Source organism: Sinocyclocheilus rhinocerous, unplaced genomic scaffold (assembly GCF_001515625.1).
Source record: "Sinocyclocheilus rhinocerous isolate Xijiao unplaced genomic scaffold, SAMN03320098_v1.1 scaffold712, whole genome shotgun sequence".
Taxonomy (NCBI): domain Eukaryota; kingdom Metazoa; phylum Chordata; class Actinopteri; order Cypriniformes; family Cyprinidae; genus Sinocyclocheilus; species Sinocyclocheilus rhinocerous.
In genome coordinates, this window is record NW_015642789.1 from 936394 (window position 1) to 952201 (window position 15808).

Consider the following 15808-nt stretch of genomic DNA (forward strand, 5'->3'; position numbering starts at 1 on the left):
TGGCCTCAAAACACTGAACAGAGATCAGCAGATAGAAGTGACCACATAGTCACCAAAAATCAATAATAATCTATGGACTGCTCAGTTTAACAATTAAATTTAACTTTCGTGACATTGTGTGGTAGAAGAGAGGAAAAACATCAAAAACATGAGGAAGTAAGCTCTTTCTCTGGGCATTTTTAAAACGGCTTTTGTAAACAACACAACCAACAAGAAGTTCCTGCTACCATGTTAATAATAAAGACACTGGTGTCGTATTGCAAAATCAATGATATTTATTCATATTCTGGCAGTAACCCACAACACAAAAGCAAGAATAAAAGAGAATAAAACAGAAGAATGCCACATCCACGGACAATGCTGCAGCGGGAAACATGAGCTCTTTGACCATTTCATCCCTGACATCAGATGATAAAACCTGAGAGTCAAGAAAGTCTTGCGTGTCCAATATGAGAATGCATCGGTTTCATTAAAATCGAACACAAAAAAAGTCAACTTTTATTTCATGAATGATATGGAAGGTGATCAGATCCATCAGAACCAAGAAGTGAAACACACTAGGTCATGTTTGATCTCTCCAGCTTCAGAGTGTCATTGCGAGACGATGTGCAGAGAAGCCATGTGACACATTACACAGCGATCATGCAGTGAAGTATCGAATGAAGTGTGATAAGGCAAAGTTCGCAGACATTTCTCCCTAATTCACATAGACCTGGATGAATATTGCAGAGTAAAACATTCTGGGTCCTTAGTATTCAGCTCTTATTAAACAACATTTGCAAATAAGCTACTGTAAACAACGCAATGAGTATTCAGGTCTATGTAACACTGAAGCAGATCACACACAATAGCTCCGAAGATACATTTGAGAAACGCTGCACTTACATTTTCGGCATCCGTGCAACGACAACAACAAAAAAGCAAGCACGATGTGCATACAACACAATAAAACTTTGGTTGCAGAGACAACTAATCGCACAACAAAAATTTGACTGATTCTTAAATCAACTATGTACAAATAAGGTACGTAAAATATGCTAAATAAATTCTTAAACCACTTATCCAGGAGTCAACTGTGCACGATATACACAAACAATCAACCGTTCCATCTCTCTTTATTCTTTGAAATTCATCAAGAGGTGCTGTGGCAAATGATGGATAAAAAAACGGTTCTGATGTAAACCACAGTAAACAGGTCCAGATATGGTTGAGCATCTGCAGGAAATCACACAGACATCATGTTTTACATCAGCTGTAGTTTGGTCATTTTTCACAATGTTTTTATACTTCATATTCGATTCATAAGCTTTTCATCCATCATTTCTGGTTTCGCATATGGTGAATCTACAAGAAAAAAAAACTTTGAGGTCACTATGACCGTCTTGAAGAAAAATCTGGTTCTGATTAATAGTAGTGTGATAGCCAGTGATGCCAGTAGAAAATAATAAAAAAAAAAATTCTGGAGGAAATTTAATTGAAAATTAAAGAGTAGAATAAAAGGTATCAAATCAGCCATTGATTTCCATCATATAGATCCTCTCAATCTCTCTTTCCACAAACATCTTCACAAGACGAGATTCATGACATCTTGTTTTTCCAATCACCACACAGTGCAAACACCGAGCAGAGTTCTTTCAAGTTTTTCTACCAAACTTTCATCATAGCTCTATTGAAAAAAAATAAATAAAAAATCACTGAGATCCATGGTAGTTAAACACTCTACTCTAAATAGCAAACTGAGCAAACTACTCTAGTAGAACAAGAACAGATAGCATATTTGTATATTTTTCTTTATCATCTGTATTTACAAGAATCTTAACTTGTCTTAAGCTGTGAGTGACATATATTTGCTCTCAAGAGGGAAATAAATGTTAAAGGGGAAATTAGACATCACTTCAAATCCTTCTGATTTCAATGTTAATGTTAAAACATACGTGTACCATCGTCCCTGATAATGTTTCAAGTTGGTTTTTGTCATTAGGGTCCACTTTTTGAAAAATGTCCATTTAAGGCAAAGAGAACAGGGAATGCTGGAGGTCCACGAAGCGGAGAACTTTCTCTGCCTGTGTCCTTCCTTAAAATGTGAGGTAACGACTGCTGAAGAGGTTTTGATATTTTTAGTGGCGTGAACTGAGAATTTTTTAGAGGGGGGAATCAATTAAGTCTCTGTAAACCCCTTTCTGCTTTTCATCATTGGCACCCACCTATATACAGACTATAAGATCTCCTCAACACCATGAGCGAAGATCATAACCAAACCCGGCTCCAGAATCATATCTTCACCCATGTGCTGGTTCTCACAGGCCATCACCACCACGGCCTGCTTACCCGGAATGCGCTTAGCCACATAGTTTTCATAATATCGGCGGTTCATCTGCCGCGTCTCCAGCGTGGCCAAGCCTTGGGGCCAGTTACGCTCGTGGGCGTTCTCGATGAGGTCATTAACGATTGACAACGGGCATCCACTGTCTATGAGCGATCGTTTGATGACGGCCTGGAGGACGGCGTCAGGTGTGGAGATCATTCCTCCCCAGCGGGTCACGCGAGCGGGCTGGAGAGAGTTCACCCACCTGTGGCCAAACAAGAGTAGTTAGTTAGAAAGTCATCTGATTACCAATTATGGGATTAGCATTATTACTTAATCAACAGTAATTTATCAGTATTCAAGAGCAATTTACATACTCATTGTTTACATAGTAGACTTATATTTTATCCACTGCACAATACAAATAACTACGGCTACGGCCTTAGCCTTATTCTTTTGACAAATATATTATCAAATATATTGTGTATATATATTTAAGTATATATACAAATGTATATATAACTTTAACATTCAAAAGTTTGGTGACAGTAAGTAAAAAAAAGAAAGAAAGAAATTAATACTTTTATTGAGCAAAGAGGCATTCAATTAATCAAAAGTGAAAAAAAGAGACTTTTAAATTGTTAAAAAATTGAAAAAAAGTTATCAAGATTTCCACAAAAATATTAAGCAGCACAACGGTTTTCAACATTATAATTGTAATAATAAATGTCATAATATTTCACAATATTACGGTTTTTACTGTATTTTTGGTCAAATAAATGCATCCTAGATGAGCATAAGAGACTTTAGAAAATTTATATATATCTATATCTATATATATCTATCTATCTATTTTTTTTTTTAAACCGTTAAACAGTCTATCTTGAAATCATATGGGCTTAAAAAGATACAGGAAAAGAACATATCACTCACTCTAGGATCTCATTGTACTCTATGCTCTCCTCCAGGTTCTGTAAGTTAGGGTTAGTGCTGCGTATTGCTCGCATGTAAGCTTTCAGGAGCTGGATGTCACGTTTCTGAATAAAAGAAATCATGAGAATATTAACAAGCAGTGTACTGTCTGCTGATCAGAGCAGAGATTCCATAGATGTTAAATTCAAATAAATTCATAGAGACAGTGATATTCACATAGCCTCATGATAAAGCATAAAACACACAGGTCTGACCTGTTCTGCAAGTTGGTGCTTGTGCTCAGCTGCAGACTTCTCTAGATCTGCAATCTTGGTCTGCTGTTGCTGAACCACACTGCGAAGGTGCTTAATACAGTTGTGATTGGGCATCTCATCTTTGGGCATTTCTAGCCTGTAGAGTAAAAAAGCAAATGTGATTAAAATGTCAAACAAACAACGAAGACAATTAAGGGCTGTTCACACAGGATGCATTCTTGCATTAAAAAAAACAGCGTGACGCAGAGCTGAAAAAGATGCTGAAAAAGCAGTGAACCAAGGTACTATTGTCAAACACATCCATACAGCACATGGGCTAAGTGAGAACTAGATGAATATGGTAGATACCCGCAGCCTTCTTCACACGTGACGGGTCGTTTGGGGTTGTGCTCACAGTCCTTGAGGTGTGACTGCAGCTGGTCGAGCCGAAGGGTGGCCGTGCATCCGAAGCCGGCGTTATCACAGGAGATCTGCAGCTTGGAAAGCATGTTACGCATGATGCGGGGAACGGGTCGAAGATGGGCAAGAGTCACCACAGTGCGGTCCACAGGGCAGCTCTGCTGCTGTGCAAACCACTGTGTGATGCAGGCGTTACAGAATGCATGCTCACAATGCGGGGCCTGAGAGAACAGACAGATTGATCAGGGTGTAACCTGAACTCAATGCCTATTGACTTTTCTTGCTGAAGTGCATTTTTCAGACATTGTATTTCTTTTGATGTTAAAAAAGAAAAAAAAAAAGAGCAAAATAAATCCATTGGCAAAGACAGAAATTTATTTAAAAAAATAAATTTTTTTTACTAACTTTACCAATAATAATTTTTTTATTGTTTTTATTAATAATTAATAAAAAAACTAATTTAACAATAATAATAATAATTCTACTATTTTATTAATTAATAAAATAACTAACTGAACAATAAAGTATTATTGTTCTTATATTATTTTATTATTATTGATTTTAAGAAATAATAATAATATATTTTTTATTGTATTCATATTTTTATCATATTATTTTTTATTAAATAAACTGTCTGTTTACTCTTTTTTTTTTTTTTTTAAGAAATATAACAATTTTATTTTTTATAAAAAAAACATTTTGGACCCTTGTGAGACACATTCACACAATGATCTTGAAGCAATGATATCTAATAACCACAAACTCATAATGTCGTGACACAGGCAGAGCCTCTGTCTCTTTCTCAGGGTGTTCTAGAATGTTGCAGTTGAATGGAAAATAAATATCGACCTGCACTGGCTCTTCCAGCACCCCGCTGCAGATGGGACATAACAGATCCTCGTCCACCTCTCCTTGGAACCTGGTGACGTCGTACCCCATGGCACATTACCAGAATCCTTTGATATCTGAAATGAAGCAGGCAGGAAGAGTGTGTTGTGAGAACTCAGCCGGTGCAATCAAATGCCTGCATATCGCCTCTGAGACAGAGATGCATGAGAAGAACTGGATGTACAACAGAATGAAACTGAAAACTTATAGCCTTTGTTGGCCAATTTTAACTGAACACTAAAACCAGCACTGGAACAGAAGAACTTCTTTTTGTTTTTTTACCAATTTCAAGATTTAACAGCTGGTATGAAAATGAAGAAAGTACAATCAAATATGCCAAATTATAAAATATTATGATGCACATCTTCTGGACAATCAAAATCATAAATGCAGTACACGATTAAGAGCAGCATATGACTTGAATAATGCTTTATGTACCAACTGACTTTAATTACAAATTGTGCTATTCATTGCAACATGACCCTATTCTAAAACCTAACAATGCAGTAGTCTAATAAGCCTAAAACAATGTACACACAAATATTGGGAAAGAGTCTTTGCTCAATTTGTTAATTAATCAGATTGAACTTTTTAACAATACTTCAATTCTATGAACACTAGTGACGCAGCCTTAAAATTTGGCCAAACCAAGGCACAGCTTTCACTTTGCTTGTGGAACAGTCTTTGTGCCAGGCGCGTGTCGATGATGCTTTAAAGCGTAGGTTTCAGAACAAAACTCCTTAGAAGCACTGCAGGTAAACTGATAGAGGTTTAATGAACATGGCATTTTGACAGTAGCAAATAATGGAGTGCGCTCTGCTGGACAAATTAAGTAATTACACCATGTCAAGCATTTTATGAAAGTGAAAAAGTAAAGTGAAAGTGACGTGACATGTGGCCATTTCATATCGGCGGCATATTCGCCGTTACCGATATATCGGCGACAGGCTCATATCAGCCGATAATATCGGCAAAACGATATATCGGTCGGGCTCAAGTAGATATTCAAAATAATCACTACTTAAAGACATCACAAAATCAACATACCTTTCTGAATATATTTGAGTGTTTTCAGTGCCAATTTACTATTTTGGTATCAGCTATTTAGGACAAACTCATTCCTAGACTACAAATAAGAACAGTCCTTAGCAGGAATAAGCTCCAAAGTGGACCGGATTTTATGGTGGAAATCATTAAGTTATTAACGCCTATACAGAATTACATCTGTGTTAGAACAGACAGAAAGCAGACATTTTAGTAACACGGAGCACAAAAGATTTAAACCATACTAAAATGCATTAACTTCTATGAAATATGCATGATCCGAGTGATTATATATAACACACAGTAGCATTAAAGGAGTACAAGGCATTTTCTCTGCTACTATATTATGTGAAACATTCAAAAGAAATGTACATTCATACCTCACGAAAGCACAGCCCTCATGATCCCTGTACAATGAGTCGTCCTCATGTGTCAGGTGGACAAGGCGATCTGCCTTACGATGAAAGACTGAACATCCCCCTTAAGAAAGAGAAAACAAGACATCCATTATGATGCAATCAATACACTGCTATTTATTTCAAAGCAATTTAATTAAGTTTTAAAAAGCCTGTTTGAAACATTTCCCTGAAGCTTCAGACAAGTTTGGCGTATTTACTGTCAACTAATCCATTCCCATTTCAAGATGTTTTGAATACTATGGCTGTCAACATTTAAGCTTACGAATGCTTTTATCTCCCACTGGGTCTCTTGAGTGGAAATCCAAAACCATGAATGCCTTGATATGAATGCCTTCGTAATCTATTTAAGAGCCGACTCATTTAAGAGCCTGATGATGTATGGGTGGAAGCTACACATGCACAAGCAATCACAGGGCTGGACAGTATGACGTGTAATGAAATGAGAGAATTTTGCAATATATATTTGGGTGGCCATAAGTAGGCAGTGCTTCGAGAGCAATTAAGAAACAATTACTCACAACAACATCATGTGGTTTTTCAAATCACGAGTTTGCCTGGCAGGCGAAAAAAAATCCTATAGAATTACATTGAGCCATGTATAAGGACCAAATCATCATAGAGGCTTGTGGCTGGGCTGACAGTAAATAACCACCCAGTACACCCTAGCTCCCACATAGCAACACCCTGGTAACCATCCATTACACCCTAGCATTGCGATGCATTTTCACTCAGTGGAATCACAATAACTTGTGTTTTCAGGTTGGTGTGTGTGAACCTGAGACTTTTCCACAGCCTATTGAAACAAAGCAGATGTAGTCAGCAAGGATTAGACGTGTGATTTAAAGCACTTTTATCCAGCAGCACTACATTTTTTCTTTGGAATCTAATGTCATAAAAAAACAAGAAGGAGAATGCTGGAGTTAGTACACAGATCAATGCTCTTAATTTGAATTTAAAATCCAAAGCAAAAAAAGGGGCTGCGTTATGTAGACACAGCATCTCTTCAGATTCATAACAGTTCTGTGAGGGGTGGTGTTGTGTCCCAGTAGGCTCGTGGTGACCTAATTTTAGCTTGTCTAAGCAGATGATGGGGGAGAGTGTGGGTGGTTTAGCACGTTCTCCCCTCAACCCCCATTTTAGAGAGTGGGTTCCTCGCTTTCATTCAGTAAAGATCTGGTTTTAGTGGCACGGATGCATGATCACCAAGAGCACATCCGGGAGTGCACAGGAGTGCAAGTGGCACACGTTTACCAATGTCCAAAGCGCTTTGTCCAAACCCCTAAATAAGTATGAGACCATAATATATTAACTTATCAGCTGTTTTGATGCTGTAAAATGGTGGCTGTTTATCTCTCTCTCTATACACACACACATACATACATACATGCATATATATATACACACACACACACAATATATATATATATGTGTGTATGTGTGTGTGTGTGTGTGTGTGTTTCTGCACCAAAAATGTATATAAACATGACATGGCAGACCTGTCTTTCAGCATATAATATGTTAGGGGTTAATGTCAAATGTACAGATGTAGCCATTTAAACAAGATGCATATGATAAATTACAGCCAGCCAGCCATGAATATGAATACAATGTCACGCTGGATTCAGACAGACAAACTAACTGTACTTCTGCCAAAATACATACAGTAATGAACAAGACAGGACATGGCAGAACAGCTGCAAACATCTGTACGGCTATTAAACCTCCTGGCGATGTAAAAAGCTTCTGCCAGCCTGTAACACACGCACGCTGATGTGCTTGAGCGAATAGGCGCTTAGCATTAGCCAGCTCGCTAACAAGATGCATATGATAAATTACAGACAGCCAGCCATGAATATGAATACAATGTCACGCTGGATTCAGACAGACAAGCTAACTGTACTTCTGCCAAAATACATACAGTAATGAACAAGACAGGACATGGCAGAACAGCTGCAAACATCTGTACGGCTATTAAACCTCCTGGCGATGTAAAAAGCTTCTGCCAGCCTGTAACACACGCCTGCTGATGTGCTTGAGCGAATAGGCGCTTAGCATTAGCCAGCTCGCTAACGGTGCTGTACAAAAACAACCAACATAATCATCACAGCCACGGGCCTTCCTTACTGAGTTCGAGTTTTTTGCATATAAAAATGAATGAATGTCTTAAATGTATTTTATTCACTGTAAAATTCCATTTAAAGTGTATGCGTCGATGTTAAGAAGATAGCGTACGTGGCTAACTAGCACGAAATCCAACTAACATTAGCTGAGGCATGCCGAAAGAGCAGCTTTGGTCTAAACATTACACCACGCGTCCATAAATGTCACATTACAAATTCTAGCCACCACTAAAAAAAACTGTAAATGTTATTTAAATACTGTCCTGATCAAATAACGTCTTGTTGTTTCGTCACTGCATTTGTCCCCAGTTTGTGCTACTATCCGGTAATTTTACAAGTTGACATAAATAAAGCGTTGAAAATCACCCAGAAGGACTGTAATACCTATTCACCTAGATCGCGGTATTCCTCCAAAGCTTAATGTGATTTCTGGATTTCGAGCCTCTGATATTTGCAGTGATCTGGTAGATGGCTGATATCTCTTCCTGAGCCGAGTGAAGTCTGACTGAATCTGCTGCGCCTACAGGACAGCGTGTGTGTGGAGCAGCAATTATAGCCTACCTGATGTAGGCTACTCTTGAATCAAGAGTAGCCTACATCAGGTAGGCTATGTACTCTTAAACACATTACATGCATACTAATCTAAGAGCGCATATATATTTGACCTATGCAGGAGTTATTTAAATGAATTTAATTATCTATATCTATCTATCTATCTATCTATCTATCTGTCTGTCTGTGCATCTCTACATGCAGATACATTAAAGTTACTTGGACATATAGGGCTGCAGTGGGCCAATACTTAAATATATTTGACAGGATGAGAGTGAGAATGTGTTGAATTTACATCACACAGTCATGACATGAGGTAAACCAAGTTGATCAATGCCTTTCCAGTCATGTGATCTCCGATAGGTTTAAAGTTGTCTGCTGGTGAAACATTAACCTCCTCTTCATAAAACAATGCTTCATGCTTCATGCTTAAACACTAGGATACAGAGAGGATACTGGAGATCATGTAACAGGCTTAAGAGACTGCAAAAAATCATGGGTGGACAGACAGTCTGGTAAAGAGTTTATCAGTTAAAGCTTAAATTGAGATGGCATTTTGATGTCTTTAAGTACTTTGCATGACTTTGCAATGTGCTTTCTGTACGCTTTTGATTTAAGAGTCTTTATCTTAAGTTTTAATTCCTATATACTGATCAGATGCTGCTCTTTCATAGCTCTGAATGTTTCTTATGTTTCTAGGAAATACAATGTAATTAGATATACCTGACTTTTGAATGCAGAAGTTGGTATCTTGGGAAATTTGAGACATTGTTGAGATTTCTTCTAAACTGTAGGAGAAACACATGAGAGTATTAGTATTATTTTATCAGAGGAATCATCAGCAAACTTAAGCAAGTCTCAATTTTGTCTCCCTTAAACCTCTAACCTTCCATCTAGAAGGAACATGTGAGGTATTCCAGAGCTCTCACTCATGATTTTTACAGTATGGATCGTAATTTGTTTTTACCAACTGTAATTGGGATTGATTTAGAAATGCCTATGTAGGAGAAACTGTAGGAGAAACACATGAGAGTATTAGTATTATTTTATCAGAGGAATCATCAGCAAACTTAAGCAAGTCTCAATTTTGTCTCCCTTAAACCTCTAACCTTCCATCTAGAAGGAACATGTGAGGTATTCCAGAGCTCTCACTCATGATTTTTACAGTATGGATCGTAATTTGTTTTTACCAACTGTAATTGGGATTGATTTAGAAATGCCTATTTAATGATGCTTGTTTAATTAAAACTGTTATATTGAATGCTGAGGCCCACATGCTAAAATTATTCATGTTTATTGGCATTTTCACTAAGGACAACTCTGAGCTTCAAGCTTCTGCTCTACCACTGTATGATTTCTGTGATGATACCAGCCATCCTTGTACTGGCAACACATGTCCAGGTCAACAAGAAAGAGAGCACACAAGTCAAATCTACACAGGAACACTTAGAGGAAGCTTTTGAAGAGCAGGTACGTTTGGATGATTCTGTCAGAACATAACGTTTAAGTAACCAATGATTGTTTTTGTTTTTGAGAATCTACAATTTACTCGTCCCTACATGTCTGGTAAAGTAGATCTACCACATTCCTTGAGGGATTTTTCAAAACATACAGAGATCAAGTGCTTTTTGCTTGAGTGTTACACTGAGTGCAAAAATCTTATCAACAATGACTCTGATGCAATCAATCAATCAAATTGAACTAGGTTAGAGTTGCAGTTTCAGTACATACTGTATGTTGAAAGCAAATCATAAAGCACTATCATAAAGACACTGGCATGCGTGGACCTTGAAAATGATGTCTGTTGGTAAAATAGTCGTTCAGATTTGATCTTCTCTCAAGGGCTACTACTTGCAACGCCTATTCCTTCAGTATGGGGACAATGGGACTTTGACCTATGAGGGTCTGCAGAAGTTGCTTGGCAGTTTAGGTCTCGGGGAGGTCAGTGTCCTGGAGATCCAACATGGTGGAGTGAAGCATTCTTCTCAACCCCAATCCCATTCCCACTCACATGAAGACCATTATCATCCTCAAAGGACCACAAACTCACCTCCACTCAAAGAAAGGTAAGATGGCTAACGCATTATTGTAATCATTACACTTTCATTCTACAATCTTCTACAATATTATTTACACTGACTGTGGTTTGTGCCTATAAAGTTAACTTTTTAATATGTAATCTTTTATTATCCCCACAAAACCAGAGATGAATTTCCCTGTATTTGATGATCTGGTTATTGTTTGCGGAGGACTAATCCATGAAAATATTCAGTCCTAGACCTCACATTAAATCAGTGATCAGAGGATCTCCTCCAGAATGGGGTCACTCAGACTATTTTCCACACCCTGGTCTAAGACACAAACTGGAAGAAAATGTGTCACCGCTGTCAGACCATCCGACAGAGAAACACCTTCATGGGAATGTGAGTGTTTACTCCTAAACTTCCTGTTAGAGTGTTACGAATGGACAAAGTCTACCACTGAATTCTCTTCACTATCACATGACCAAAGGTCTGTTGATATCTTGAGACAGTAAAATTCAGTCTATTGTCCTTTCCTGTTCTGTATGAGGTACACAAACTATTTTGGAGAGAGATAATCATGTAAGAGGTCTCTGCTGAAAAGACTGGTTTAAGCCGGTTAGTGCTGGTTTAATGCTGGTCTAGCTGGTGAGCCAGAATATGATATAATGCTGTATATCTGCAAAACTCTGGCAAAAATCTTGCAAAGCTGGTTGACCATCATGCATCTTCTGGTGATGCTGGTTGATAAGAGCTTGCTGGTTAAACTACTGAGGAGGATTTCTTGGACTACCAGCACACAAATATCCCCAACTGTGGATTAGCATCTACATCACAATATGTGCAATATGTAAATACATACTTAAGTATAGAAGCCTATTTCTTCTAAATTCTGAGATACTTAGTCGTAATTATGAGATAAAAAGTCAAAATATGTCATAATTATGATGTCAAAATTATGAGAAAAAGTTACATTTATGAGAGAAAAAGTCATAAGTGTAACAGAAAAAGTCAAAATTGTGATACAAAATTATGAGTTAAAATGTAGGAATTATTATATTATAATAAAAAAGTCAAAATTATGAAAAAAACAATTGACAAGTTTGAAATCATGAAATAAAAAGTCAGAATTATGACAAAATTCTAAATTATAAGATAAAAGGTCATAATTTTGACTTTTTAATCACATAATTATGTAAACCATACCACAGTATACCATAATTTCAACTTTTTACATAATAATTTCAACTTTTTTTTGGTAATGCAATAAAGTCAGGCTTCATTATAGCAAAATAAATCTGAATTTTGCCTGTGTATTATCTTAAAATGTTCAATAAGGAAATAAACAGACCATTACAATGCACAAAACCATCGGCCTATAGTGACATTACCATTGCAACGTTACAGTAATATTAACACTTAAAGTCCTCTGAGGTCATTTTCACTACAGCTGATAACTGATACACAACATGGTATCAGCTGTGTTCGTAGAAAACAAGAGAAAGTGAGTCTGCGGTGTGATACGAGAGACATGGAAGTAGCGCAAGCTTTGAATGACCAATCATAATGGAGTATTTCAGAGAGCTGTGTAATAATCTGAACCTCACATTTCTTACTCCCTTATCGCAGTGTCTAAATGTTACCCAGCTCCTGTGGAACTTCGGGCTGGGCCAAGCGTCCCATATCACTCCTGCCCATTTCACCTTCCTGTGCCCTGCCCTCCTGTTCCAGATTGACAGTGGAGTGTGTCTGCGGCACACAGAGGTGCAGTCACAGGGAAGCAAAACCAGTGAGAGTTTCCTGAGAGGTGTGTGTACAAGGCAAATGTGATATCAGAATCAATTTTGTGTTTGTTTTCATGATAGTGCAGGTTAAACATAGTCATTGTATCTCAGCACTAGGATGGGCCTCCTTGGCACTCTTTGCTATCAGTTTGCCTTCCCTGGTTGCCCTGGGACTGGCACCCCTGCTTCAACCTTCCATCCTTCAAATATTCCTGTGCCCGATGGTTGGCATGGCAGTGGGCACATTATGTGGAGATGCCCTCCTGCACCTCCTGCCCCATGTAAGTAATACACAATACAAAATTAAGCATAATTTCAAGAAAGTATTATTCTGTAATAATTCAAGCGCTATAGATGTATATTTTTTGTGATTTTAGGCCATCTTCAGTCAACACATTGAACATCAGGATGCTGTTTTCAAGGGTCTGAGCGTGTTGGGAGGACTTTACCTTCTATTTGCCTTTGAGAGCCTTCTGGGACTTAAACAACATTTCAAGGTAAGTTTCATCCAGTGGGACTTTAATCATGACCCGCTGACTTAAGTAAAAGAGATGTGATGTTTTCCCTATCTGTCCCCTTCTTCAAACATAATTTAAAGAAAAGGAAACATGATGCAGAGTCTGGAAGGGAGCTGGACACACTGCAGGGTATGTTTATTTTCAGACATGTGAAAGAGCAAACCAGAAAGAAAATCATTAATGATTATGGAACATATAAATTAATCTGGACTCTGTCATAGGTACCTCAACAGCCAATCAGAATGAGAGTTCAGGGCATGGCCATTCTCATGGGCAGCCTGGACCAGGGAAGATGGGCATCAGAAGCATGGCATGGATGGTGGTCATGGGAGATGGGATACATAACCTCACAGATGGACTAGCCATTGGTACATAAAAGTTATTACTGATTAAAGTTGCATTAAGTAATAAGTAATCATTTTAAATTGATTACACTCAGAAAATGTAACTAAATAATAATAATAATAATTTAGGCCCTGAAGCAAAACCAACTGAGAAACACTGATATAAGAGCCAACAAAACATAAAACTGTTATTTAGTGCACCTTTAAAGCAACGGCAAGTTTTTACTTCGAAATGTCAGTTTCATAATCATTCTGATGGTACTCCAAAGTCGCAAAAATACACAAAACTGCATACAGTTGCTTTCATTTAGAAATAAAAGCATTAAAAAAAACATTTCTGGCACTTTAATCTTAATAAATTTAACTTCAACATTTTCTTGTTCTCCTCTAGGTGTTGCATTTTCTCAGAGTCTAACAGGTGGCCTCAGCACTACGATCGCTGTGTTCTGTCATGAGCTTCCTCATGAGTTAGGTGTGTTGGAGTCATTTCTATTATTTATGTTCATCATGAATGATCAATATTGCATATATATATATTTATTTCTTTGCTCGTGTCTGCAGGCGATTTGGCGGTGCTGTTGGCTGCAGGCTGGCCTGTACGCAGACTGGCTGTGTTTAGCGCCATCTCTGCTTTGCTGGGCTTTGTTGGCGTTTTAACAGGAACTGCACTGGGAAACCAGTGGGCGACACACTCACCTTGGATTCTCACCATCACCGCTGGGGTCTTCCTTTATGTTGCTCTTGCTGACATGGTAATAATTTTGATTGGCAAAATACAGTAATGTTAATCTATGACTTCTTCATTTTTATCTTGAAAAGCTAATATAATCCATAACAGTCATATTGAATACAATGTCTTTATATAAGTTAAAGTTGTGATTCTGTTTCTATAGATGCCTGAAATGCTCCATGGAGATGCTGGATCTCTGAGCCCTCTGAAGCGCTTCCTCCTGCAGAGTCTGGGCCTGCTGATAGGGGGCGCAATCATGCTTTGCATCGCCCTCTTTGAGGACCATATTGCTGTTAGCCTGGGAGAAGTCTAAGGATATGAAGACTATCCAAATGAGATCCTCAGGATGTCACGCCAGAATTTCCATCCAAGCAGCAGTATTATGTACATACCTCTTCCCATAATGAACTACTGTGCACTGAATGGATTGGTATAAGAGATACAGTGAGATGAACTCATATACACATCCTTGGGCAACTACTTCTCAACCTAAATGAATTTCTGAATTTTAAATGGGGGGGGGGGCTATAAGAATGGTCTGATGAAATTGTTTCTGCCCTTTGAGTTGAATGCTGTGTTGTCAGTATGTCTTTCATTTATCATATAAATATTTCTATGTCTTGCAACTTGCTTTTTAATGATGTATTAAACAAGGTTGTTGTTAAAATGATAAAATTGAACAATCTTTACAATAACCATAATGTTATTGTTTCTAGCAAAAGGCGTTCATGAATTTATAGTCATCATTAAGTTAAGGCTGTTGGCCGTAATTTTATATTAGTTATAATTTCATATTATTTAAAATCTGAATTTCAAGCAAATCACTGCAAAACAACATTTTACAAAAAGAAAAATCAAATTGTTCTACATAAAAACCTGTGTTAAATGAAAAATATATCTCTTCCTGAATGTCATACACGGATGCTTATTTCTGCCACCAGAGCAGTTTAAAAATCCTCAGTTAAAATTCCTATATGATGTGAAATGTACATTTTGGTCTGTTACAACATGCTGACATTCTGTAGTGTTCAGCGCAACAGAAGACACACAACAACAACTTATATGTAGCAATAGCATTTTATTTCAACATTACCAATTCTAAGCCACGATACTGAATGACAAGACCTACTGGCTGCAGCAGTTAATGAACCTGACTAACAAAAACATGGGATTTTTTTTGTCTTTAAAGTCAGAGACCAATTCATTTTTAATAAGCTCAAATTAAAAATGATTATGTTCTTTCTTACTTAAATACATGTACAGAGTTTCACATCTGTTAGTAACAAGTAACCATTCACAAGCTCATACTATGAATTAACAAGGCAAAGTGCTTTCAGGATTGCATTGTCACAAAGAAATGAATGGCTTTTTGCGGGGTTGAAAGGGTGAGGGTTCTCCTTCCTCAGGTCTAGGAGGGGTCACGTGACCGTCCTGACAGATTCAGGCAGAATCCACCGAATTTGCCCCGTGCCCCCAGGTCCAAAATGGATATGTACA

The 15808-nt window shown here is 37.7% G+C and overlaps 2 protein-coding genes across 4 annotated transcripts; one reads left to right on the top strand and one right to left on the bottom strand.

Moving 5' to 3' along the window:
* Nucleotides 1-255: 255 nt before the first annotated feature.
* On the bottom strand, nucleotides 256-8883 carry LOC107756409 (E3 ubiquitin-protein ligase NRDP1-like). Of its 3 annotated transcripts, XM_016573504.1 has the most exons (8): nucleotides 8747-8883; nucleotides 6204-6303; nucleotides 4741-4856; nucleotides 3841-4112; nucleotides 3493-3628; nucleotides 3239-3342; nucleotides 2329-2570; nucleotides 256-1215 (listed from the first exon to the last, which is right to left on the bottom strand). In XM_016573504.1, the coding sequence occupies exons 3-8, from the start codon at nucleotides 4828-4830 to the stop codon at nucleotides 1133-1135; spliced, it is 927 nt and encodes a 308-aa protein (XP_016428990.1). In that variant the 5' UTR covers nucleotides 4831-4856; nucleotides 6204-6303; nucleotides 8747-8883; the 3' UTR covers nucleotides 256-1132. The 3 variants fall into 3 exon arrangements, with proteins under 3 accessions (XP_016428990.1, XP_016428988.1, XP_016428987.1); XM_016573502.1 differs by lacking the exon at nucleotides 256-1215 and having other exon boundaries at nucleotides 1599-2570; nucleotides 8755-8883; XM_016573501.1 differs by lacking the exon at nucleotides 256-1215 and having other exon boundaries at nucleotides 1599-2570.
* A 425-nt stretch (nucleotides 8884-9308) lies between these two features.
* LOC107756408 (zinc transporter ZIP5-like) lies at nucleotides 9309-14794 on the top strand. Its single transcript, XM_016573500.1, has 12 exons — nucleotides 9309-9429; nucleotides 10228-10384; nucleotides 10757-10980; nucleotides 11187-11337; nucleotides 12565-12742; nucleotides 12831-13000; nucleotides 13097-13216; nucleotides 13318-13366; nucleotides 13459-13605; nucleotides 13973-14053; nucleotides 14143-14333; nucleotides 14475-14794. The coding sequence occupies exons 1-12, from the start codon at nucleotides 9326-9328 to the stop codon at nucleotides 14622-14624; spliced, it is 1722 nt and encodes a 573-aa protein (XP_016428986.1). The 5' UTR covers nucleotides 9309-9325; the 3' UTR covers nucleotides 14625-14794.
* The last annotated feature ends 1014 nt before the right edge of the window (nucleotides 14795-15808 follow it).

Excerpts from the sequence above, each read along its gene's own strand:
- LOC107756409 (XM_016573502.1), bottom strand. The coding sequence starts at position 4,830 with ATGGGGTACGACGTCACCAGGTTCCAAGGAGAGGTGGACGAGGATCTG. Across the intron at positions 4,113-4,740 it reads TGCTGGAAGAGCCAGTGCAG|GCCCCGCATTGTGAGCATGC; the intron begins GTCGATATTTAT and ends CTGTTCTCTCAG. Across the intron at positions 3,343-3,492 it reads AGCACCAACTTGCAGAACAG|AAACGTGACATCCAGCTCCT; the intron begins GTCAGACCTGTG and ends TCTTTTATTCAG.
- LOC107756408 (XM_016573500.1), top strand. The coding sequence starts at position 9,326 with ATGCTTCATGCTTCATGCTTAAACACTAGGATACAGAGAGGATACTGG. Across the intron at positions 11,338-12,564 it reads AGAAACACCTTCATGGGAAT|TGTCTAAATGTTACCCAGCT; the intron begins GTGAGTGTTTAC and ends CCCTTATCGCAG. Across the intron at positions 14,334-14,474 it reads ATGTTGCTCTTGCTGACATG|ATGCCTGAAATGCTCCATGG; the intron begins GTAATAATTTTG and ends CTGTTTCTATAG.